Consider the following 27406-nt stretch of genomic DNA (forward strand, 5'->3'; position numbering starts at 1 on the left):
AGGTGAGGTGCTGCGAAGATCTGAACAAGGTGCTGATGGTAGTGTAGGGATTGCTGCTGCTCAGGCAGCCTCTTAGGCAGGTCATACGCCAGGCTCAGGAATATTCTCCAGGAACCACTGTCACGGCAGACAGTGAAGTGTGAAGGTGAAAAGGAGTGTGGAACTTCCCTTCTCTATTGGTTTGCTTCATTCTTGAAAGGAAGAATAACACCAACCATTCACTTGCATGTACCATTTCTCTCTCTCTCTCTCTCTCTCTCTCTCTCTCTCTCTCTCTCTCTCTCACACACACACACACACACACACACCCCATGGGCACATGTGGACCCAGATAGAGTGTTCTGTCTCTACCAGCACAAAGGAAGGAAGTGGGTCAACGTGAGGGTGGGAGATGAGGAACGGCTGGGCTCTGTGCAAGCGTTGTGTATGTGATGTCACATCAGTCAATAAAACACCCGCTGCTCACTCTCATTCCCTCTCCCTCATCCTTACCAATGCTAAATAACAGATACCAAACCAAGATACAGTGGTACCTCGGGTTACATATGCTTCAGGTTACATACGCTTCAGGTTACATACTCTGCTAACCCAGAAAGTGCTTCAGGATAAGAACAGAAATCGGGCTCCGGCGGCGCAGCGGCAGCGGGAGGCCCCATTAGCTAAAGTGGTGCTTCGGGTTAAAAACAGTTTCAGGTTAAGAACGGACCTCCGGAACGAATTAAGTACTTAACCTGAGGTACCACTGTATGGAAGGAAAAAGAGGAAGAACAAATTTGTATATAGGGTTTTTAAATCTCCTAAATACTTGCCCATGGGCCAGATGAAACCAAGCAGCAGGCCAGATCTGGCCTGTGGGCTGTAGGTTCCCCACCTGTATTAAACCCTTTGAGATTTAATTATCTAGTCCTGACCTTTCCAGAGCGCAATACAGAGTTCTCCCCAACATTCAGCTGATCCCCTTGAGGACACCCCTCCCTGTCACGAAAATTTAATTAGTTGCCTCAATGGAAGAAAAAGCAGCTATGAGGATTTTGCTGCACTGCGGTGTCAACAAATTAGCAGCTGAATCACTCTATTTTTAGAGCTGACAAATACATTTTAGATTGATTTGCTGGCTTCTTCTATCAACAGCTTATCAGTGGGTATCAATGATTGCTCATTTGGATAGTAATGAGGCTTCTGAAGGTTCATTTGAAAGAGTAATGAAGGTCCCCTTAGCAGCAACCGGCAGAAAATCTTCCATTAATATTAGAAAGCTACATTTCTGAACTGAAGGGTCACCTAGATTTTAGAAACTGCCCTAAAGTGATGGCCATTCCACAGGGCAAACTAGAAAGTATATGAACCATCCTTTTCATCAGAACTAACACTAACTTAAGCGGGGAAATGTAAAGTAGAGATGGGTGGGGATAGAGCAGAGAGCTCTTTGATGAGGCAGGAGTCTCAGGAAATCAGATGCAGCACAAAAGATCTGGGTCCCATGGTCCCTTGTCTGTTTCTAGCCAGAAGGAGGAGACAACCTGTTAGCTGGATACCTCCTCCACACGAAACTGAGAAAGTGAGTAACCTATCCTTTTTGCTAGTGTAGAACACAAGCTGTTTCAAAAGGGGAAATGCTGTACCTCCAGTGCGTAATTCTGGAACACGCTGGTGCTGCTTGTACTGCAAGATGATACCAGCTCTGATCTGCCAGGCAAAGGAAACTTTGAAAGAGAGCCTAAAAGGCAAATAGATACTTGTTACTGCAGAAGGAAATGTTAGACTGACCCACGATGGTCCTACATTGTCATGGAAAGTACAATTGTTGTAAACAGCTGTCATTTTTTATGAATAGAGGTATATAAGTACTTTTACAAATAAAAATAAATAATAAAAACAGAAACACATTCTTAGAAATTGGAATATTACTAACAAAAAGCAGAAGACCACAGGAGAGGTGGTCATCCACAGAGAGACAATAAAAGTTATTTCAAATTAGACATGATGTGACATTAGTTGCATGAGTACACTGCTGTTGTTACTGTGCAAGTAATAGCCAGGGGAAATCTTGAGTAGCTTTTTGTGGATAAGTTTAATTTTCTCTCTCCCTATCGCTATCTTGTGCTGTTGTTAAATAGAATTAAACTGTTATTATATGTTTTGAATTTTATGACATTTTATTGATTTTGTTTTTTGCAATGTATATTTTTAATGGAAAATGCTTTGAGGCCTGCATGACATAAAGCAGTATACAATAATTCTAAATAACTGTTGTTGACATCTGTCTCTCTCAAGAGACAATGGAGTGCACCTCCAGGGACGAAATCAAATCGCTGCATTAGCAGCACCAAAGTGAGCTCCTCATGGCGCAATCCTGGGCAGCGTGTACGGAGGTCCAGAACTGCCCAGATGGCAAGACCCTGCTCTCAGCCTCACTGATGTAGTCCAAAGTAAAGCAGAGCAATACGTCTGGCACCAGCTTGGCTGAATGAGTTGCCGGAAGGAGGCGTACAAGGCGCCACCCAACCATCTTAGGGCCTCCACTCCGGATCTATGTAGGGTTTACTCCTTAGCGTTTTCTTCTCCAGAAGTTATCCCATAAAGAAGCAGAGGTTTAGGATCAGATTTTTCCTTCTCTTAGAATGGCCTTTCCAGGTTAATGAGCCCCATCTTTCCCTCACTTCCCTCCACAGCATGTGCAGAAACTGCCTTCTTGACCGTTGGACCCACTATTGGTCTCATCCACCCAATCTGCCAGAGCCTGTCTTTGTATGCAGGGGAAGTCCCTAACCCACTGAGGGTATGAGACCCATCAGCTACCCTCACCTGATTTAACTGGCGAGTTGAAGCCATTCCTGGGGTGTGGTTGCTGTCACATGCTGCCACCTTCTAGGAGCCGCAAGTGACAGCTGAATGGAGGGTGGGGACCAAAGGTGGACAAACTACCCCAGAAGGAGCATAACGTGTCCCTCACCAGAGCTCCTACCCCTCCCCTAACACCCCATACACCTGTTACTAAATAACTAAAATAAAATAAATAGGGTAAGAAAGGAAATTTGAGAAATTTAAGGAGAACTCTTACCAGACTGAGAAAAACGCTTTGATGTGCCACTATTCGAAGCTGAACTTTCAAGACTTGTCCTACTCAAGCCAATTCCCTTTAACACAGAGGAGGCGTTCTCTTGAGGAGAGGAGTTGCTTTCAAGATCATTGCAGACGTCCTCATCAGTCAGGGAGGCAGTTTCTGAATCAAGGGCCCCAAGGGATGAAATGCTTGCTCGGTCTGAGTTTTGATCCTGAAAACAAGAATAGGAATGTTTTCTGTGCTTAAAGGTCTTATAGGAAGTATCTGGAAGAAACACCACCATCAATACCAACAGAACCAAGCTGGATCTTCTTCTGGAATAACTGCTTTGAACATCCAAGTTGACTTCTATTAACTGGTAGTGAAAAGCTGAGTGCCAAGCAACCTGACTCATGTATATAGTTAACAAATGAAGACTAAATATCTCCTGCAATAGTTATCATATAGATGCCACTTTCAATGTCTCATCACATTCCAAAATTTATTGGCTGGTAGAGAGCAAAATTCTTTTCCTTTTTCAGGATGAAAAATTTGATCAACAACCATTTACTTGTCCCTACAGTGCAAGAAGACAGAGGGCCCTATCTATTTATTTTGCAACCATTTTCCTTCTCTGTGTTTGACATAACTATTATTTTCTTTCCTCTTGGAGTCTCCCAGAGGAAAATCAGGTCTGTCAGTCTCCGTGTGATTTACATGCACCTGGCTCTCAAATCACAGGATTTGTATGCATACCCAAATCTTTGCTGAAAACATTTTTATCATCTTCAGTGACAGGGAAAGTTTCTAACACACCTGCACTGCACAAAAGAGCTGTACACCACAGTTTGAGAACTGCTGTACTACAGGAGTCATTTTGGCTCCCCTCACACCCAGCAATGTTTTAAGATGCTTACCTTTGCTGACGCCGCATACGTAGTAAACTTTGAGTACCACTTGCTGGCCTTCTCAGCAACCCCTTTCCCTGCAGAAAACATGCTGGTCTTTAGAACGTCAAAGGTAGGTGTTAGCAGTGTATCCAAGTTGAATGCAGTTGGAGAGGCAAGAGCTATTGCGCCAGCTGTATCCTGAGATTGTCCCCTGGACAGACTATGAGGAGAAAATACTGGAGAGGACCAAAGTCTGTCCCTTCCCCTTTCTTCATTTTTTATGTGGTAGCTTTTGGATTTGGTAAGGCTCGCCGGTCTGGGTGAGTTTGGAGGAAGGCTAGATCTCCGGCATGGCTGAGCCAACGTTGGACTCTTTTTGTTGGTGTTCTTGTCACTGTAGGCTTTTTGCAAATCTATGCTTGGCGTACGGCTTGTTAAGGGGCTGCTCATATTGTTCATATACATTTCTATTTCTTCAGCTAAATCTCGCCTTGCAGACGGGGTTGAGGCACTTCTGTCCTCATCGTCATCCTCTTCCTCTTTCTGTTGTTCTGTCTCAGCAGCCAGCAAGGAAAGTGGATCAAATCCCATCTCAACACCAGTTTTCTCAATGAGCTTTACGGGAAAGCTGATGGCTCGCTGAATCCTCTTTGGCCTTTTATGTAACAGCTTCACAGTCTTCACTGAGAAAGGTTCATTATCCAAATCTTCCAAATCAAATATGACAGGAGACTCTGTTTTGTCCACAAAACGGTCCTCATAGGGAGCATCCTCATCACTGGATTCTTTCTCCAAGTTCCCTCTCTTACTGGGTCCCAAGGAAGACTGTCTGATGTTGAGAGTGTTGGGCCTTTTTCTCTTCTCAAACACTTTGGAAAGAATTTTTGCATCCACTCCTAGTTTTTCAACAATTTGTTCTGGACTTGCCTCCTGGTTAATATGGTTTTTCATGAGTTCTATCAGAGCATCTCCACTCAGATTACGGTTCCTGTTTCTCCAAACTATCCGTTTCTGATCCAATTCAGCTGCATTTAAGTGCCTGTTTCTTAAGCTTTCAACTTTAGTAACTCTTGTTTTGTTGATATCCTCAAAGCAAGAGAATAACAATCCTGCAGAGCTTTCTGTGAAGGGGAAACACACACAAATCCAGGGAAGTGGGGTTACTTTAGTCACAAAGCAAAGCAGTGCAGAAATTGCCATAAAACAGACATCTCTAACATGTGTAGGAGTTTTATGATAGGATGGGGACCCTTATTAATATGGGGACCATATTAATAGGGAATCCTGTTAACAGTCCTGGGAAAAAAAATATCTAGCCCTCATATGAATGAATGCATGCAATGGGATTGTTGTCTCACAGAAAATAAATGAGTCGAAACCATCAATTCATAAGAATCAACTGCACCAGCTTACCTCTGCCGATCTCTCCTGCTGTATCTGCTACTTTGCCAATTTTATCATTCAGGCGAACAATCATTGACGCAGGCTTAGCTCTATTCGAATTTTGATAATTTAATGAAGGAAGGCAGTCACCACTTCCCTTTCCACTTTCTACTTCAGATACTGTATACACAGACAATAGACATATATCACTTGTTAAGATTTGAGCTTGCTCTTAGTAAATTCTAGAAAAATATGTGCATTAACCATAAGCCATTTCCCCATGTTGTTAGGTATTCAAAAGTCAAACTAGCATACCCCCTCACACTTCTTTACTGCTCACAGGGAAGGCTGGTTTACATATATTACATGTTTCCATATGATACTGTGCATGTGTGCAGATGCTAGCATGGTACATTATCAACAAGGGAACATGGCAGCTGAAACTGAGCAGCAGAATCTCTTAGCAGTAAGTACACATGACAAGTGATTGCCCTATAGGGCAGGGAGGAGGGCAGTGGCAGGAGGTGATATTGCTTATGTGCTTATTCCCAGCTTAGACTGGTTCTCCAACTACAGTCATTCCTGGATTGGGATAGCCTCAGTTACCCATACTCTGGTGGCCTCCCACTTGGACTACTGTAATGTGATCTATGTGAGGCTGCCCTTGAAGATAGTCCTGAGGCTGCAGCTAATACAGAATGCAGCTGCCAGGTTAATAAGTGGGGCAACCTAATGGGACAAGGTGTCACAGGTACTTAAGACACAACACTGGCTGTCAATGAGCTATTTGGCCCAATTCAAGGTATTAGTATTAACACCCAAAGCCCTAAGTGGCATTGAACTCAAGTAGCAAAACAGTGCCAAGGGGATTTCCCAGTTGGCAGTGATGTGTGACAGTGCCATCTTGGTGGGGGTTTCCCATCTGTGGAAGGCCCTCCCTAGAGAGGTGCTTCAGTCTCCCTTACTATTAACTTTTAGGAGAAATTCTAAAACATTCCTGTTTACCCAGGCATTGGATGGCTGAAAATCCTGGGCTGTGGCAACCCTGAAATTATTAGTCAGAGAGGAGGTGATAGCTTTTAGGAGTTCTGAACTGTTGTTAGAGGTTGATCTTAACTGGATTTAGAAGTTTTAATTGCATTGCTTTTGCACTGTTATGTTTGCTGCCCTGGGCTCCTTTGGAGGAAAGTGCTGGGTATAAATTTTAATACTACTACTACTACTACTACTACTAATAATAATAATAATAATAATAATAAGCAGCACCACCACACAATTTATCATTGATTTAGAAATGTGCGCGCGCACACACATTCCTGTAAAAATCTAGGTTCTTTGATTCGTTATGCAACTGAGTTACAAAGTCTTCACGCTGTTCCCAGAAGCACACGAAATCTGTACTTTTCACCAGAGGCAAGAATCCAAGTTTTTCATGTCTGTTTTAAGACTCATAATGGATTAAAATCCCCTGTAGGCATAACCATCTTTTCAAACCTCTTAAATTCAAATGTGCATAAATTCACTTTATGAAACCATAGAGGTTGTTATAGTTCTACATCATATGCATTTGCTCCAGTGAGCATTCAGCCAATAATAAAAAGGGCTGAGAGAATAATGGTGAAGAAAGAAGACTCTTTCTTATTGACTCCCTTCCTTGTCTTTGCATTTGCCCAGCAGTGCTTGTGGAAGGTATTCATTACAATTTTATGTATTGCATTTTAGTGCATTGATAAACCAAGGCACACAAGGGAGCTAACAATTAAAAATACCGACACCAAAAGGTGGAGCTGCCTCAACAGTTCTCCCAAGCTGCTGGTAGTCTATGACGCAACATGGCACAGAAATACAACAGTAAAGGGATATTCAAAAGAGAGGCAGTGCATAAAAGTTGGAATCAAAACAACCCCAAAAGAACAGAATTAAGGCAACATGACAAGTATCAATATTTGATACTTACAAGAACTAGAGTCACTCTCTTTCTTCTCTTCCTTTTGCTCACCATTCCTCTGAGCAGTGGCTTTCCCTTGTTTAGCTGCTGCTTTCGATAGCCTGTATAACAGATCTGAATGTTCCCCTATCATAATAAAAAGGATAAAAAATTAACAATACATTTTTTACTTTAAAAAGAATGCCAAGCAGAAAGGGAATAATGGGATGCTGTTGCGATGAAATACATATAAAGGTGATATTGTTTGTAAAAGTGACCATTTGTTTGACTGAGGAAACTCAGCAGTAGAACATTTCCAGAAAGTTGGGGGACTTTTTGGTGACTAAAGACTGTCCTCACTTAATAGGGCTGTTCTGCTTTTAGAGACTGCCTGTATTTTTTGCATGACACTGATTATTAGAAAGAAGACCCTTGGTTCCAGTGCCTGTCTGGCTGCAGTTAGGAAGGATGTGCAAAGCTGTTTGTGAGAAAAGGGATTTTTTACCCCTCTGAATTATGAAATTCAGTAAGACTAGTGCTTTTTTTTGGGGGGAGGGGGTGCAGACTCAAGCACTGAGTAAGACTATCTTACCAGATGAATCTAGACGACAGCCAGTAACTTAATCTCTGCCAAAATGTCAGTTTAGAATTTATGTATTCTGGGCCACTGTGACTTATACAGGGATGAGGCATGGTTCAGTGGTTGAGGATCTACTTTGCACGCTGAAGGCTCTGGGTTTGGTCCCCCGCGCCATCTCCAAGCAGAGCTGAGAATATTCCTTGTCTGAAACCATGGAGAGTTGCTACTGGTCTGTGTGATTAGTGCTAACCTCAATGGACCAATGCAGCTTCCTATATGTCTAATATTTTGAGCAGTAAGATAGCAATGCGATAATTCTTTAAATATCCCCCCCCCCATTTTTCCAGAGAGACCCAGGATTCAGAGAGACCCATTCCTCTTCCATCAGTGTCTCTTCCTCATTGTGTCATGTAGCTCATCATATTTTCAAGAGGTACACGCAGCAGAATGTGCTACATAGCTGAGGCCCTATCATTCATGTTAGTATGGATAAGACATCCCTGGTCTTTGTGTCATCCATTACAGTGGTACCTTGGGTTACAGATGCTTCAGGTTACAGACTCTGCTAACCCAGAAATAGTGCCTTGGATTAAGAACTTTGCTTCAGGATGAGAACAGAAATCGTGCTCTGGTGGCAGCGGGAGGCCCCATTTGCTAAAGTGGTGTCTCAGGTTAAGAACAGTTTCAGGTTAAGAACAGACCTCCGGAAAGAATTAAGTTCTTAACCCGAGGTACCACTGTACAGCAATTACAACACTGAATAGAATATGCTGCATGAATTAAGACTGATTTTGAAAACTGGGCATTTCTACCTATTGAGAGAAGTTACATTTGCAGAGCTACAAACCAAAAGACGCATAAAAACTCCTACCAGAAAGAACTTTGTGGATGCCATTTGCAGGTTGCTTCCTTAGAACTCTTTTAAACTGAGCTATTCCTAAGACAACGTTTCTTATCTTCGTCCACAGAAAATAGCCACTTCGATTGCTTGACGGCCAAGTACTTTCCAAAACAGCCTGTAATAACAGTAAAGGAAATTATTTAAATCACACAACCTAAGGATCTTGGAGTAGTGCACTTTCAGTTATCCCATTCTATATTAAAGCAATCCAGTGATCAACCTGTTCCAAAAATGTCATGGCTAAATAGGATTTTGAAACCTAGGTTTCCCTGGTCTCATTCTGGGCAAGACCACCTGCACTATACATTTAAATCTGTATTGTGTCACTTTAAACAGTCACAGCTTCCTCCTAAGAATTATGGAAACCATAGTTTGTTAAGAATGCTGAGAATTATTAGGTGACCTCTATTTCCCTCATGGAGCTACTATTTTCAAAGTTTACTGGGAAGAGACATTTTGATTGTTAAACCACTCTGAGAACTGTGTTAAAAACAGAGAACAGATGGATAAAAATCCAAACCATGTCTGTAGTCATGCATACATATACTCAGCACTTTTTTTCTAAAAAAATGTTTAGGGGTACTCTCATTGTCCTACTCATATTGAAATACTGCCCCTCAATGAGGCCAAACTTAGATTCACAAAATGTTTAGGGGTAAGCGGACCCCTGCGTCCCCCCAGAAAAAAAGCACTGCATATACTATAGTTTGCTGAAATCAGACATTGGCCAATTGATCATTATCTTTACAAAGAATTATTTTTCCAGTACTAAAATGCAAGGCTTTCAAATAATTAACAAATATTTACCTTATTATAATAACCATATGTAATGGCATTGGGGTCAACTCCAGCTTTTTTCATTTCAAAAAGGACTCTCACTGCTAGCACAGGCTGGCCATATTGTCCACATAACTGCATCAACACCCGGTAGCATACCTGGGGGAAAAACCAATATTCTCCTTGTCAGATAAAATAATAATAATAATAATAATAATAATAATAATAATAATAATAATGCTGCATGATTTATATGCTGCCCATCTGACTGGGTTGCCCCAGCGACTCTGGGCAGCTGCTAACAAAAGCACAATACAAATTCATTCTCAAGAAACTTGTCAACTTAGGGCCATATTTCAGAAAGGACATCCATTTATGTCAGGATCCCATCTAACCTAGACACTGGAGAGACCTCTTCAAAGGAAAGGCTTGGGTCCTCATAGAGAACCCTCAAAACCTGGAGGAACTTGCAGCATTGCAGAGGTGGCCAGAAGAGACCCATATTAGGGATTCCTGGGCTCCCACAAGAACCCCTCCAACCCTATTCTGAGCCTTTCCTTCATCCCCAACTCTCCCCCACCATCCCACAGGCCTTGGAAGCAAAGGTGGCACCAGATTCAAGAGAAAGTTCAGAGTTGCTAGAGAAGCACCTGTTTCACTGCCAGACAGCTGTATTATGAAGAATCTACTTGGGAGGCAAGCTGCAAGCAATAACCCAGCAGAGGTCCAGGAAGAGGAAATACTGGCGGTGACTATAAATCATCTTTCTGTCCCTTTTGAACTCATCAAGTCACCGGCTCCAGAACTCCCTAGCACAGCTCCTGAATCGAAGCTCCAGTTTCCACACCAGATACTGGATGTAGGCAATTTACCTCGTCAGGTGGATCAATCTTTTTCGAGTGCATTTTCCGCAACACATCATAGGCTGTCCTCAAAGCCCTCACTTTGGAATGGCACACCTTGACATAGGCAGGAAGGCAAATAAACCAGAGGCCATAGCAGTGGCGTAGCAAGCACCTAGACCACATCTGAGGGATGGAGGAATACCTCTTGGCTATCTTGTGGGCCGACTTGATTTCCTGAAAAGACACATTGAAAATATTGTGTTTTAGGTATGTTACACTTTTTAAATCCTCTTCACATCCACAGAAGGGAGATAAGCATGAGGCAGATCCTTACTTGAATTATTTCAGTAACAGCGACTGCTGCACATTCTTCGCTGGAGGCCACTGACTTATGGAACAAATTCAGTTGGTCTGCGAGACTCAGTGGTTGTCTGGCAATACAAACAACTAGCAGCTTTTCACGTGGTCACAGAGAATCTCAGGGCCAAATTAGATGATACACAAGGGATCTGTGATCAGGTCTCCCAGTGTTCTCTTCTAAGCTTAAATTCAGCTGCTAGGGGGAGGTGAGTGCAAATTGGATCAGGACTATAGTGCTAGGGAAGTGGGTTTATATTTATTACTCACTTTTTTCAGAAAAGGGAACTTAAAGCCACTTATAAAAAATATCAAAAACAAGCATAAAAAGAAAAAGAAAACCAACATGAATGTATTTAAAAGAGCAAATCCAACTCAGCCCCACTCAACTAAATGATAAGCAGAAAATTTAGATCCAAAAGCCTAGGAGAACAAGAACATTTTGGCCTGGCACCTAAAAACAGACAATGATGGTGCCAAGTGTGCCTGCCTGGGGAGAGTTACAGATAGGTAGCCGTGTTGGTCTGCCATAGTCAAAACAAAAAAATTCCTTCCAGTAGCACCTTAAAGACCAACTAAGTTAGTTCTTGGTATGAGCTTTCGTGTGCATGCACATGTGTATCTGAAGAAGTGTGCATGCACACGAAAGCTCATACCAAGAACTAACTTAGTTGGTCTTTAAGGTGCTACTGGAAGGAAATTTTTTGTTTTGCCTGGGGAGAGCATTCCAAAAAGTGGAGCCACCACTGATATGCCAATCAAATCATCAGTCTGTGGTGGCTAATATTTTTATTTTAAAAAATTATGTCAGATAATCGAGCCACATGTCTTCTGTGTTTCATCAAGCCTGGCCCTCAACTCTGGTCTGGTTCTTCTACATCTTAGTCTTCAGACTGAAGACAAGCTATTATTGGCCTATGCTGGCTCAATCACTCACCAAATTTGTGGGTTTCCTGGAAGAAGGTGTTCAGTACTATGTTTTACTTTGGCTTCTGCAGCCTGCTTATCTACTGATGTGCAGGACTTGGTGGCCTAATTCAGCAAAGGCTATGCCTGGCTGGTGAGCTCTGACACCCTCATTAATTCCACTGTTGCTTCATTTCTAAAATCAGAAAACTGGTGTTTCTAGTTCATAACTGAGAAGACACAAGGATGACTAATACACTTAATTTGTTTGAAATGCAAACTATTATCTAGTGAAATCATTTGAGGGTGACAGCATGCCAGCATCACCGCAATAGAACATACATATTCATCTGAAATGCAACAGAACGTGGAGTGCATTAGAGGGGAAAATAAGCTCCTTAAATGGTCACTCAAACCGCAAGACAGATAGAGAGATAGATAATAGAAGTCAAGGTGTCGTTATCTGAATGTTGAACAAGAGCAGCACAGCAGAAAAGTAATTACTGGGATAACTCGGTCATTACCCTTGCTGTACAACCAGCAGGTGCTCAAAAGAATTTTCATTAGTTAAATCATGAGTTGGGCATATCACTGTATTTTTACATGCCAAACAGTGCTCACAAGAACAAGAGGCAAACAAGGTTAAGTGACTTAACTATCCAAATTAGATATTAAACCTGTTTCCAGCAGGCTGCAGACACCAATAACAAAGGAGATGCCTCCCATACAAGGAAGAAGCCCGTGATTATCTGCTTCATGTCTAACTCTACTGCAAAGAGTGTATAGCAATATATGTATAAAATAAAACTTTACAAACAGTACAACAACCTACAAACAGTACAACATAATCATTAAAATGACATGCTAATCAAAATGTTTTTAAGGCCAGTTTCACAGGCTAGTTTTAGATGCCTGAAACTGAAAAGAGGGGATGCCTGCCGAATCACTGCTGGAAGAGTGTTCCACAGCATGGGACTGGGGACACTAAATGCCCAGTTTCTAACAGAGGCCAGCCTTGTCCTTCCCGCCATTTTGAAAGCCCACTTCTGCTCAATAGTTGGGACTTGAAAACGGTATGAGAGGGTGTCTTATTGGATGAATCCCGTGAGATGGGAAAAGAAAATCTTTTTAGAAAGCAGCCTTGAAGATTCCTAACGCAGAAAGATTGGAATTCTAAATCTAATATAAGCATTGTATGAATTTTGTTACTTTTTATTAGGTTTTTTTGTGGTGGTGTTTTTTGTAATTGTATTTTAAAATGTTGTAACCTGCCCTGGGCCAAGGTGATTGAAAATTATTAATGGGTTATTCATCAACAAATTGATGGATTAAGTCCCCCAAATACCAGAATTTGGGTTTGTCTCTAATACTGCATATAATTTAGTAGCCACCTTCTAAACTACTATCTCAATGTGATTTACAGTACACATAAAATAGATGAAAACAGTTCAAAGCAATTTAAAACAAGACTAGACAGTTAGAAAATAATTAATTGATAGATTGACAAATGCTTCAAATACCATAACTGTGGTTCGCTGCTAGTAATAGTGACTAAATAAAACCAGCAAGGAAGGTGAGGAGCAAAAGAAAATGGAAAAAGATTGTTCACAAGGACAGAGGAAGGTTATCTGAGAAAACTTACTATGAAAAAAAGATACAAACTGTGAAGGAAATGTTGTTTTAAAAGTGGTTTATTATGCCTAATTCTACCCACAAGCACTTTTGTGCAACAGCTGCTGTGGATAGCAGAGGGAAAGAAAAAGGAAATGTGAGATTAAATTATAGCATGGAGTCCCTAGGGAGGCTGAGATCCTCGTTACAATTCAGTAGAGGCACTCAAACTAAGTTCATATCATTGACAAGCAGAGCTTTATAGAGCACCCAAAAGCTGGAATAAATTATTCCCGTATAATAACACACAAATGTGCATTTCTGGATTGCCACAAGGCTGCCACTCCTTTTACTTCTTTTTCTTTTCAAAAGCCCATTGCTATGAGAATACATCCCATAACATACCAAATTTTACACAATGCCTGCACTTATTTTCATTATAGTGGTGTTGATGGGATGTCTGCCTCTTTAACTCTTCAATGCAAACAGTTTACAAAGCACTTTTACTTGCTGTGGCGTTTGCCTCCTAGGATGGGTAAAGGAAAAGGTTAAAATGGGTGTGATGTGATTGGCCAGTGAGAATGCAACTCCCAACTGACAAACCCCAACTCCCAACCTCAACTGACTTTCAAAACCTCCCACTCTATCTTTTACTCCCCCCTTGCATTCTCACTGGCCAATCACATCACACCCATTTTAACCCTTTCCTTGACCCATCCTAGGAGGCAAACGCCACACTTGCTCTTTAAATTTCCTGAGTTTTTCTCAAAAGCAGCTTACGAGAAAGTATGGGGAAGCTGCTGTTTAAGAGATAATCTAGTTCAAAGTCCCAAAGGGCACAAGTTTGTTACATATGTGACTGGGCATCCAGCTTGTTGGGTTGGGAGAGAGGAAGAGGTTGTGCATAAGAACGTAAGAAGAGCCCAGATGGAGCAGGCCAAAGGCCCATCTTGTCCTGTTCTTACAGTGGTCAACCAGATACCTCTGGGAAGCCCACAAGCCGAATCTCAGCCCAACATCAGAGTGGGTGGGTATCCCAATATGATGTTGGACTACAACTGCCCTTGTCCCTAGCCAGCAGGACCAGCAGTCAAGGATGATGGGAGTTGTGTTCCAGCAGCATCTGGGGACCCTGTCCTTGCCTCCCAAGGCTAATAAAGGCTGATCTAAAAAGTAAAGTAACATTACCGTAAAAATAAAAAAAATGTTCTTTCACATTTAATACTATACTGGAATGCATTTCTTTTAGGTAAATTATACACTGAACTATGTGTAGGTATTCAATAACTCTTGCTGCAGCCTGTTCCAAACCACATAACTTTTGTTATGTGTTTTATGTTGTAATTTTATGTTGTGAACCACCCTGAGATCTATGGATGAATGGGAGTATACAAATTTAATAAATGGGAATGAATGAATTAACTGCGCTCTCTCAACTGTCCATGGCAGCCAGCAGCAATTTGCTGTAACTCGCCCCAAGTTTGAAGAGACTGTAAAAAGCACTGCAGCAAACTCCTTGGGAGAAACAGTGAAACCAGGATACACAGAACACCAAAGGGTGCCGCATGCTTACTAAGTACCTGTTTTGTTCTCCTGAACATTGGCAACGGGCTGTTGGGACTGCTGGCTTTTGAAGACAATCTGCTGTTCTGTATTGTCAGGAGTGCCTTAGGCCGCTCAAACAGATCTTGCTGCAGCACAGGAAATCCACTATAACTGAAAAAGAAGGGAGACGCCATCTTATTTTATTTACTTATGCCCCAACACCATACAGAGGGCTTTGGGCCATGATGCTGCTTTGACTACAACTGATATTTCCGTGGGCTACAGTTCTATTATAGGAGTAAAAAATTGAATAGAGAACACACAAGCTTGCTCTACTTTCTTTGTTTTTTCAAGTAAAAACCCTGGGGGTGGGGGGGGGGCAGAAAGAAAAAGACATCCTTCAAGCATTTATTTACTGAGCGGAATCAGCATATAATGGTTCAGTAACTGACCATATTTGGCCCTCTGACAATTGCTGTCCATCTTCATAATTGAGACAATTAAGAGATGAGGAGGGATGAATGGAGGGACTTACAAAGTTGCCTGGTACTGAGTCTGGGCTATGGTCATTACTCTTACTGGCTGTGGGTCTCTGGGGAGTGTGTGTCTTAGGCAGAGCAGGATCTTTCCAGTCATGTGTTGCCTGGTCCTTGGAGATAGAACCTTCTGCACACAAAGCATGTGCTCTGCCACCAAACTATGAAATTGCCGTGAAAAATGGACTAAATGACAGGTTAACTTGGGCCCCCTCTTCTTTGTATGACCCTTCAGGAAAACTCTTTCCTGAGCAGAGATCTATATACTCACTTAAGGTTGAGTATTTAAGTAAGGATTATTATTTTTTTAGTGTGCTATTCAATTAGAGTGACAACTTCATTAGCATTGACTGCATTTATGCCATGAACATCTGAAAAGCTTATTTAGTTTCTAACGAACAAAGAAAGAGCAGAAGCCCATAAAAATCAATACTGACCTGCAAACTCATCTGAAAGAGAAAATTAGATTGCTGGATTTTTTTTAAAAGGACTTTTTCAGGAAGACCAAAACAAACAAACAAACCCACCAACCACCAATTGGTGGTTGTCAAAATAAGCAAAGGTCTGGTGTTCAATCTGGGGAGTGGATGGTGGGTGATACACACACACACACACACACACACACACACACACACACACACTGTTTAGGCCAGGTACAGCTATTACCCTCTACTGGTACAGCAGGTTTGACACATAAAATACTTTGCAGCCAGCACAACTTAGGGACCAGCATTTTGCCAGGATTCTTGCCACATTCCAAAGGGTTACCTGTACTGTGATGGAACCTCTTCTCCATTGGGAAGGTGGGGGATCTCTGGGGGAGTTATGAAAACCGTGTGCTCACTCTTGTATGATTCATCCAATTCTATAAGCCGCATGTCACCCGTCCTATCCATATCTACCTACATAAAATAGTTTTAAAATGTATTTTATCTCAAGTACAATATATGCTCACATTTTGGAAGCAGGGTATTGTTCATACAATGGCGTGTAGAAAAAACAGTTGCCAATGATACAGTAACATTAGGGTTTTTACAGTCAAGTGTTATGAATTTTTATGAAACGTTTAGATAGTATTTCCTGTGTTTTACTGTCATTATTTGCAATTCCCCCACCTTCAGTCTCCAATCTCTTAAAAAAAAGAAAAAGGAAAGAAAAAGGCTGCATCTTGGACTTCCTTTGAAGAAATTTAGCAATTCAGTATAAAGATGAGAGGGATGTTTTCAGCATACTGCTTTCAAAGGCTTTGTTGGTCTCAAGTCATATCCCTTTCATAGAATATTATCATGCCTTGTTTATCTTGAAAGTGATTCCAGCAGTCTGCTTCTCACAAAAAGTGATATTTTTCAGCCGCTCATTTTATGCTATATGTAGAGCAAGGAGACAGGACTAGCTTGGTTAAGCATGTTTCGGTGTGAGTGTGTGTTTATGTAATAAATACATTGGCATGACACACAATGAACATACTTAACCAAGCTAGTCCTGTTTCCTTGCTCTGCATAGCGAAACCTACTGCTGAACAAACCACTGCTCCCTTTGTAAAAAGCCAATTTCCTCACAGGATCCTATGTCAGGGAAGGCTGCCTACTGCCGAGGAACTGCCCCCCCCCCTTGCAGCAGAATTGTCTGTAATCAATAAAATGGCACTTAAATTGGCCATCTTTCTAGCATATGGCAGGAAAGATATGGCCAATTTCCATAGTTGCTGAATTTATCTCAGGTGTGTGACATGCACTTTATGTTGCAACAATTAAGTCAAGGGTACACCTGCAAAAAAAACAAAAGCCACCATCCCCAGAACGTTCTGCAGTTTTTAGAAATTTTAAGGGCACATTAGTGCCAGACTGAGTGTCAGCTGTGAAGATGTCAACTATGTGAACACTGACGGATTTAATAAAATCTTTGGTTTCAGAGCCAATTAGATCAGTCTTTGCCAACATCGTGCTCTCCAAATGCTGCTGATCAACAACTCCCATCAGCAACAGTGGGCAGTGTGGGGCCATGAGAGCCACTCTAAATTACCTAGAGTTGCCAAAACCTATGTTAGCAGAGTGTGTGTTGTCAGACATGGTTCAATGGAGAAGTATGTCAGCCACACTTACTTTATTTACACAGTCATCAAAAAATGCAAGACTTGCATCTTTATCACTGACAAAGGAGCATTCTTCAATGAAGCGAATGAACATTTGTGTCTTGGTCATCATAGTGTAAAACTTCTGATGTGAACGGTCACGGCTTTTTAAGAACCCTATAAAGTTAAAACAAAAACCCAACATTTGATGTTATAAACGTGGTTGGCAGGGAAAGCAAAGAACATATACTCCACTAAGAAAAGGAAATTAAATAAACATTCCATATGGGGTCCCCACTACCATCGTCAGGAGCCACAAAAGTGCAAGCAACTCAAAGTCTGAATGTCATGTTGAAAAACCTCCAAAAACTAGACACTGAATTTAGCCTAAAGCTTAAGTACTTAAGCCTAGGTGAAACCATGGTAGGAATTCCAAGGGATGTTAAATGAGCTGCAGGAAGATACTGAAATACTGCCTGGGCCTAAAACAGACAGGTATGCATTCACAGAGTCATAGAATTATGGGGCTGGAAGGATCATCTAGTCCAACCCTCTACAATGCAGGAATCACAGCTAAAGAATCTGTGACACAAGGCCATCCAACCTGTTTAAACACCTGCAATTCAACTAAGTGTTACTTTCAATGGGTCTACTCTGAGTAAAACTTAGTTGGATGCAATCCCGTTACAGCTTCCCCCTTGCCAGTCATTTAAACCAAGCTACAAACTGGAGGAAGGTATAACAGTCTGCTCCTTTACCTTGCAGCTCAAATAGGGAACTTGCATCTGTTGCTGTTTCAGAAGGTGCTTGGGTAATGGGTCTTAGATATGACCTGTAACCTTTTAGGATAGAGGCCATGAAACAGAGAAACGCCTCCTGGATTTCCACATCTAACAGATGCAGCTTCTCCCCTGAATGGAAATCATAGTCATTCATAGCCAGCTCCATCAGTGCGTCATCTCTTGGTCTTTGCTGCACTGTGAATAAAAGGACAAAATATGAAAACGTTCCCAGTATTGAGTTAGCATTTCCTTTCTGCTCCACAGGGCTTACTTCATTATCCCACCTTGCTAAGTTACTTATGCTACTTATAAGTGGCAAGAATTGCATGTCTCTTTCTGTCAAGATGTTTCAAGACCAATAAACTTATTTGCAGCCTCAATGTGTTATTCAGAAGCGCGTGGCATACAGTCACAAATGGAGGCAAGTTTAATTTTGCTTCAAGAACTGAGACACCAAAGAATGCATTTCCTACCATCCCCAATAACTACCAAACACTTATATTGGCTGTCTGGCCAGCCTCTCTGTGACATTAGAATAGCTGCCAGGCTAACATGGTCCACCCTGACATCAGAGCACATCAACCAATGGTACTAAGAGAGGCTGGGAAAGCAAAAGAGAGAGACACAGAGGAAGCAAGCATAAGGTAGGGAATGCAGAGCAACCAGGAGGGAGGTTTGGCGATACTAATATCCCATCATACTGGTGACCTCATCACTAGTTCCCTAGATCTGGTTTAAATAGTGGGATACAGCTATTAGCTATGGCAGAGAAGGATGCAAATCACTAGTCTCCAAGATAGACAAAAGACTCAGACGAGCACATTTACTTTTTGCAGAAAAGGCGTCGCTATGGAAACTATGACAGAATTAGTCTGGGTGAAAACACAGTGATATGCACATAGAAAAAGACAATTTATGTAAGCTTTTGAAATGCACACATCAGTTAGTGATATAGCTTAAGCCCCCGGGGTGAAATCTGCCAAGGACTGCTCCTGTGTGACTCCTGGTTATTTCGGTGGAATTTGCATGTGGCTCTTGATGCACACTTATATCACCTCAGTGGAATAATAAAGGGCTCAAGAGAAGTAACATTTTTAATAAAGGAAACCACTGTAGATAGCTCTGCTCTGAGCAAGAGTCTAACAAATATTATGAATATAGCTATTACATCAATATGTTATAGTTCCTCCAAAACAACAAAAACTGGGTACATGGTTCTCCCCTCCCCCAATTTTAACACCACATTGTCCCTGTGAGGTACGGTAGGTCAGGCTGACAGATATCAACTGGCCCAAGGTCACCCAGGGAGCTTCATGGCTGAATAGGGATTTCAAATGTGGTCCCTCTGGTACTAGTTCAGCACTTTGACCAGTACACCATACTGGCTTTCTAAATGCATTTATTTATGTTTATCAATAAATAAGAAACAAAAATAAAATATAAAGCAGCAAAAATGTTCATTGTAGCAGAGGTAGTATAAAACAGAATGTATTTAAAGTACAATTTAAATGCCTGGGTGAATAAAAAGGTGTCAGGCACATGACATTTTTAATATTTGTAAATAATTTTTATTTGATTTTCAAAGCTGGACATTTTAACAAGCCCAGCTTTTCAAATACTTAACATTTATGCAACCTATTAAACAGTAATTTACAGAAGTTCCAGAGAGGTAGCCTTGTTTGTTGTTTGTGCTGCAACAGACTTTTGTGGGACTTTAAAGACTAACAGATTTATTATGGCATAATGATTTGTTTAGCATTTAAGATGCCACAAGTCTCTTAGTCTAATTTTGTCAAAAATCATTGCAAAATTTCAAAATAATGAAAAACCTATTGTGATTTTGTCTGGGTTCCTCTAGGCAAGGATGGCTGGCTGAGCGCTAAACTGAGCTATGGTCCTTTCCCAAATCACTATCTGTTCCATCTGCATAGAATAAGGAACACCATATGTTTCTCCCCTCTTCAAAGACAGCTTTTTCACTGGATTCCCTGAAGTCCACTCCTGCTAAGTAGCACAACAGCTTAACCATCTTAAAGCATGAATGACTACAACAAGCCACTGCATATGCCAATCTCTGTGTCATTTTCCCCACTTACATTCTGCTAGCTGCTGATACAAGTTATTTAGAGTGTTCATCAGGTTTTTACAGGGTTTCTTTGGTAAGATCTTCCATGCAATATTTCTCTTATCTCCTGGTCTGGAATAAAAACAGAGGTATTATGCAAAACATGGTATTTTGAAAATACAAAGCAACAGCTAAAAAGTGTACATATAAATGGTTATCTAGGTATGGAAATCTTTATTTATAGATGGCAGTGTATTTTTAAATATGCTTGTGAAAAGATGACATCTGGCAAAGTGTCCTTCACTGCACTCGGATTATTCAAGCTTCTGCTCTCCTCTGTTGCTGTTGGAAACCTTGCAAGCATGACTTCCCTCCCCCTCACTTCTTTCTGTGGGAAGCACCCAACATGCTGTTTGTTTCTATTAATATTTTAAATCTTATCTGGTCCTCTGCTTCCATACTAATTGATTCAGCTTCTCATCTCTCAATTGCCAGCCTTGTTGCCTTGGCTGATGGTTTCATTTCAGTATTTCCTTGAAGCATGTGAGAGTCCTAAATATCTGATACCCTGACACCTGTATGGCACACTCATAACAGCTTACTAACATTTGGGTTTGGACACAAGTAAAGTTAAACAACCACTCCTACTCTTCTTTTTACAACTGCAATTGTTCTACAGCAGGCATGTCCAAAGTCTATCTCGGGGGCCAAATCCGGCGGTCAACAACTTCAATCTTATTCAATCCTTTAAAAAAAGGTTAACAACTTTGGTTGGCCCTTTGGTCGGCCCTCATGGCCCTTCACTTCATCTAATCTGGCCCTCTTTGAAAAAAGTTTGGACACCACTACAGCATAACGACTAGGCTGTGCCTCAGGCAGGGGCATTGAAGCTTTGGTGGTGAACAGGATGGCTGGCTGTGAATGAGCTGGGTTGCCTTTCTCCTAGCCCCACAATTTGGCCAATCACAGTGGCTGGGAAGAGGGCAGCTCATGTGGGTGGTGAACTGGAGTAGGAACAGCCCTGCTCCTGCCTAATATAGGCGAGAGGAGCCCAAAAAGAAGCTTAGTTTGATACTTCTCTAAGCAACTGCTGTGGCTATCTAGCTGTACCTGGTTTATAGTAATGCTCTGCCTGGTCTCATTAGGGTTTTTTGCAATACAGCTACATAAATTTTGCCATGAACCTAAGATGACAGGGCCAGGAAGTAACTGAACTTCCCTCCCAGACTGATCAGGCAGGGGGCAAGAGTTCACTTTTCTCCCAGCAAAGGTTTGCAAGCAGTTGCTTTTGGCACTGATGGTGGATTAATGTCACAACTGGTGCAGGGATAAGGAAAGGCAGGCTCCCCACAAACCATTCTGGGGAGGCCATAAAAGGAACTCAAGAAACTGCACTGCAATTACCAGTTGCTGGCCATATCCCCACACTGTGGGGACTTTGGGCTTGATCCAGGTCATCATCTGCAGTTAACATGAGAACCTAACATGAGAACCAGTTCAGCTGCTGATTGATTGTGTGACTGCAGTACATTTTTTATTGCTTTCATTTTATGGATCAATAGTCTCGTTAGGTAGTAAACTTCATGTTAAATTGCAGTTTTAGGGGTTGTTGTTAAAAGTGTGGAACAGATTAATCCATTTTGCATTACTTTCTATGGGAAAGCATGCTTTAGTTTTGGAACACTTTGGTTTTGGAATGGACTTCCGGAATGGATTAAGTTTGAGAACCAAGGTACCCACTGTATATGACATTCACTTTTGACAAATGATGCAGAAATGCTCGCTTAATTCCATGTCCTTGATTAAAGATGGCACAAGGTCCCCCTTCCCAAGTCATCAGTGAGATTACCAAGATTAACCAAGAGAATTGCAAGTTGAGAGCAGTTAAATTAGTAACAACACTGGAACTTGCCCATGAAATCTGTTTCCTTTATTTTACAAACACATTTCCTCTGTACTCTTCCCCGCTAAGGAAGACTGCAAAGTCTAGACCACCAAGAACTGCAGAAAACTAATCTCAGTTCTGCTTTCAGACTGTGTGGTCTTTAAGAAGCACCCTTTGTTCACATGAGCTTTAAGTATTGTTTTTAGGAAAGCTAACTGCTTTCCACAGTACTATGAGGATTACTGAGACTATTTGCAAATTACTTAGAATGTGTTTCATGTACTGGCAAAGGCAAAGTGCTGAGGTACCCAATTTGTCTGTGCGATCTACTAATGCATGATTTCTACAGCAAGGAAGTATGAGAAGAAAAACTTAGGGTGACAAGGTTAGTCTGCACTTGCAGGTTTATTCTTTCATAACTGTAGCACCATTGTAGCTGGTATAGTGGAAAAACAGGTGAATCAACAGCTGGAATGTGTGGAGCTCAATACATGGCTTTATACTTCCAGCCTCAGTCCCAATATGAAGGGATGGAAGGGACTGTTGGTTTACATTACTGGGCTATTGTAAGGGTCCCTGAGATAAAATACATGTAGACACTTGAAATGCACTATAAACATGCTAGGTAACCATAACCATTAAGTGTGACTTGTATGCCTCAATGAGCTATCATAAATTTAATGCCATAGATCATCACCTCTGACACAATGATTTTCAGAGGAATCAGATCACAAGTTCAGCTGCAAGTCATCCGGTGCTGTGTAATCAAGTGATGCAAATGTGAATGGACTTGCAGTTTCTGGTAAGCAGAACTAGATGAGGTAGGAAACAAGAATTCACCACTGTGCCTTCTCCTGAACTATTACAAAATCATACAGAAAAGTTCTCAATGCTTACTGTGAAATGGTGTTTGTATCTAGGTCAACGCAGCTAACATCTGGTGGAGGGTCATAGAGATCAAAGTATCTTGAGTCAATTCCTACTATGAATGGACACGGCGCACTCAAAACATCTGCCAGGGCTAGAGGGCAGAGAGGAATGTACGGGCAGGGCCAGTGGAAAGGAAATATCATCTTTAAAAAAGAGAAAAGAATGTATGCATTGTATATAAGCAAACAGATGTGCTTCAAGTTAAGACAACAATCACAGACCATTTTCCTCATATGAAGCACTTTCACCATGAACATTCCCTGCAGATTTCAATTAATGTCAGTGCAATATTGTAGGGAAAATGCAGCAACTCCTGTACTTTAAAATGCTCACTACTAGGAGGCAGACAAAGGGACAATCCTCCAAGCAGTGATGCTGGGGCACATTGGGATGGGTAGGGTGGAAAGCAGGGAGCCCAAACAGTAGGTGGAGCCCAGAGCCAATGATAGGCAGCCAACTAACTCTCATGCTATCCCCAACCTCTTCACTGATGAGTTGTACAAAGGCAACACTGAGACTAAGTAGGAGGAATGCTGACAGTCAGTGCCACCCTCTTACTTACTTTCATATGCATAAGAAGGGGAGAGGAGTAATAATAAATAATAATATTTTTTTATTTATACCCCGCCCTTCCCGGTTCAGAAAACCGGGCTCAGGGTGGCTAACAACAAATTTAAAACACTTAATCCTAGAAGCAGCATAAAATACAGTATAAAAACATGAATAACAATAAAATTCAAAGTTCAGAAATCAATTTGGGGAAAATCCATCTAATAAGCATTAGATAGTCACCAGGGCTAGCTGGCTAGCTGGCTAGCCCTGGGTACAGGAATAGAGGAAGCGGTCTTATACTGAATCAGACCAATGAGTCTACCTAGCTCTGCACTGTCTAAATTGACAGGCAGCAGCTCCCAGGGCCCTTCCCCCACTGCAGTGTATAAAACATTTACCGATGTGACACAAATCACTGCACACTGAGGTTAGAAGGGCAGTGCCCCATTCGCCCTAATGGACCACTGCCTTCAGGGAGCTTTCCTGTGCAAGCCCTGTTGAAATGAATGGGAGAGGACTCTGATTTACTTCAATGGAACTTGTACAGTATAACTTCCTGAAGGACTGTGCCCAAGGATTGTTACAACAATCTAAAACTGAGTGAGAAGCAAGCAAAGGGACACAGAGATGAAGATGGCAAACACTCGCAGCAGCCCATCTGCATAAACATCATTGGAAGGTTAAAAAAAAGAACCCACCACCACCACGACAAAAAGCTAAATATTTAACATATGACCCCCAGCACGGAGCAGAGGCCAGGACCCAAAGGATGACAAAGCCTTATGCATGGGGCTTGTGCTAGCTCAGAGGAATTTTTGACTTTATTTCTTTGAACAATTGACCTTCATGCTGTGTGATAAACAGCGTTTGAAACACCCCCTCGGTTTGACATGCAGCTGGTGTTCAAGCAAAAACAGTCTAAAGCCCCTGGGTCCACAGAACCATTTTTATGCAGCTGTGGATCCTGGTCATTGTGTCAAAGATAAATACTAGTCCATTTTACACTTGAGGAAATAGGGAATGTTACTAATAAATACTGGGGAAAGTATTAAGTTCCTAAGACCAGACACCCTACAGCCACTTAATTAGATAAAAACGAATGCTACTTACAGAGACAAGTGCTTCTGTTACACTGGTAAGGACTGATGGTCGTAAAGAATGGATAAGGATTTTATGCTCTGTCACCGCAAATACAAGGAGAGTTACTGCATTCTCTGGTCCAAGGTTCTGCAGAAGAGCAGAAAACTTTCCACCGCTATCAGACAAAGAAGACAATAAAATTGACTGATAAATACTATTTATTGATTACAATGCTACCCTTCCTCCTAGGTGCTACTTCGTCATTACAACAACACGATACGCCAGCACCATTTTACTAGCTCAAGGTCCGCCACTATTCAGCCCTGCAGCTCAGAAAGGATTTGAATCCAAGACCCTGTGGTTTAAGTCCAACAGCCTAACCTAAGGACAGTCAAAACAAAAAAAAATCCTTCCAGTAGCACCTTAAAGACCAACTAAGTTAGTTCTTGGTATGAGCTTTCGTGTGCATGCACACTTCTTCAGATACACTGTGCATGCACACGAAAGCTCATACCAAGAACTAACTTAGTTGGTCTTTAAGGTGCTACTGGAAGGAATTTTTTTTGTTTTGACTATGGCAGACCAACACGGCTACCTATCTGTAACTAAGGACAGTCAACATGGTGCCTATCCAAAGTCTGTGGATTACAGCTGTGGATTACAGCTCCCACCCCCCTGTCCTCTAACCATGCTGGATGGGGCTGATGGGAGCTGTAGTTCAAAACATCAAGAAGGGTGGTTAAAAAGAGTTACTTTGGCCCTAATCACAAAACCACAGTGGCTATTAAATAACTATTGCAAGTAACGTAAGAATAACACAGAGCTGAAAATACAGAAAAGCAGCAGTTTTGGATTTGGCACTGCCACAAGTCTTCCTTTCTTCTCTTTTTAACTAAATACATGCATTGTAGTACAGTACACAACAGGAGAAAGTTATTGTGATGAACTGAAGGGCAGCAGAAACTAGATGGGACAAGCTGTTTATAGTTCCTAGTGAATTAGTTCTAACTAAATTTTTGAAAAAAATTCAAGAAGTTTCAGTGTTTTTCAGCAAAATGTTACAGAAACAAGGGAAGAAACTCATTTCTATTACTGCAAATATTTCTATCTTCTTCTTGCCTCACCATCAGTAATTTTTCAATCAACCCCTCTTCCCATCCTTCAGATAATGCATTACTTTTAAAATGTTATTTTTACTTGCCTCAGTGGTAGAGGTGATGATATGGGCTGACTAAGAATCAGACTGTCATGAGGCGACAACTATAAAAACATAACATAAAAGTAGATTTTTATATTTACATGATATTTTAGACATCAGATAATACATTACTAAAGAAAAGTTTAAGAAAAGAAGCAATTTCAGATTACTGTCTGGTATTGGAGTTCTAAACCATAAATGAAAATGTAACAGTATTCACAGGAAATAGGCATTACTTCATAGAAGGAATCCCTACTATTTATTTCATTTAAACAAAAATTAAAGACTTCACCATATATTTGGAAAACACTGTTGACAGGTCTAACAGTCTTAACTACTATTTTAGTTAACATCAATTACCCTTGCAGAACTAATACTGTTGTCCATCCATAGCAAGCTGGTTTTAAAGTATGCATACCCTTAATGTTAATATTTTTAAAGAAAGCTTCAATTGAAAAAGAGGTTATGGCTCAACTTCAAAGTCTCAAGCAGTTTAACCTAGCACTGGTCTGTTTACTTGCAAGCTAGCTAAATTATTTACGGTAATATAGATATCATCTTCCCAAAGATTTCTTCAAAAACACGCCTGAGGAAGCCCACAAAAGCATCAGAATTATAATACAGAAAAACTTCTCCTTTTAAGAGAAGGGTTAAGAGTTCACATATACACTCATGCATTGAGTGGCAAACAAATAGCAAATTAACTTTCAGGCTCTGTAACCAAATAATGCATTCTATAGCCTTACATATTGTGCTCGCTTGCAAGTTTGCTTCTGTGTAAATCCACTTTCTCTTGTCAGGTATAAAAGCAGCTTTAGTTGGTGGTGGTGGGGTTTTAATGGAGGAAATACTCAGTGGAGAAGATTTACCTTCTTCCCACAATGCTGCAGTTTTTAACTGATCCAACCCTGGCTGATATGAACACTTTGAAAAACTGCAGACCACACCAACCTCCTACATTGCATCAAGTATGGCCTACTGAAACCTCTTAAATTTTGGAGCACACAATAGATTTTTTTTTAATTATGAATATCATTGTTTACTGAGTATTCCAAAACATACATACAAATACAACAAGTGTAGATCTCTTAAACCAACAACAAAAATAAATAAACATACAACTTGGCACATGTCCAACAAAATTCAATCTATATAGAAACCTCACATTTGTTCCACTTGATCCCAAATGAAATACCAGGATCAAGACCAAAGATACTGTGGTGGCAGATCTGTATAATCAATTTTAATGAATCCAGTAAGGGCAGACCCCTGCAATAGCCTTGAACCCTTGACAGGATTAAGCTGGCAAAGGAATATGTAACTTTTGAGCGGGGAAGAAAAATGACTGCCAAACAATATGCATTCAAAGCATATTGTTGCAAAAGCTCAGCAACTCTTCGCTGTTGCTGCCTCCCCACCAATTGTCCAGAGGATACCCTCTCACCGGGTAGATTCACCATGTCAAATTTCATGCCAAAAGGACAAAATTGTATTGATTTAATGACAAATAGAATGTTCATGCTTTATAATGGTAAAACACTG

The 27406-nt window shown here is 41.1% G+C and overlaps 1 protein-coding gene across 2 annotated transcripts in view; it reads right to left on the reverse strand.

Moving 5' to 3' along the window:
• The window catches only part of DENND4A (DENN domain containing 4A), a 62391-nt gene that overhangs the window by 14791 nt on the left and 20194 nt on the right, over positions 1-27406 (reverse strand). For both annotated transcript variants that reach the window (XM_083713040.1, XM_083713039.1), the window contains exons 8-23: positions 25868-25926; positions 24697-24841; positions 23002-23177; positions 20251-20351; positions 18131-18349; positions 17404-17549; positions 16070-16203; positions 14801-14936; positions 10374-10580; positions 9532-9660; positions 8695-8839; positions 7274-7390; positions 5347-5496; positions 3961-5054; positions 3062-3275; positions 1623-1717 (exon numbers count right to left, since the gene is read on the reverse strand). In XM_083713040.1, coding sequence (XP_083569166.1) covers positions 1623-1717; positions 3062-3275; positions 3961-5054; positions 5347-5496; positions 7274-7390; positions 8695-8839; positions 9532-9660; positions 10374-10580; positions 14801-14936; positions 16070-16203; positions 17404-17549; positions 18131-18349; positions 20251-20351; positions 23002-23177; positions 24697-24841; positions 25868-25926 — 3267 coding nt within the window. The remainder of the gene's footprint in view (positions 1-1622; positions 1718-3061; positions 3276-3960; positions 5055-5346; positions 5497-7273; positions 7391-8694; positions 8840-9531; positions 9661-10373; positions 10581-14800; positions 14937-16069; positions 16204-17403; positions 17550-18130; positions 18350-20250; positions 20352-23001; positions 23178-24696; positions 24842-25867; positions 25927-27406) is intronic.

Source organism: Podarcis gaigeae, assembly GCF_964106915.1.
Source record: "Podarcis gaigeae genome assembly, chromosome: 14".
Classification (NCBI taxonomy): Eukaryota; Metazoa; Chordata; class Lepidosauria; order Squamata; family Lacertidae; genus Podarcis; species Podarcis gaigeae.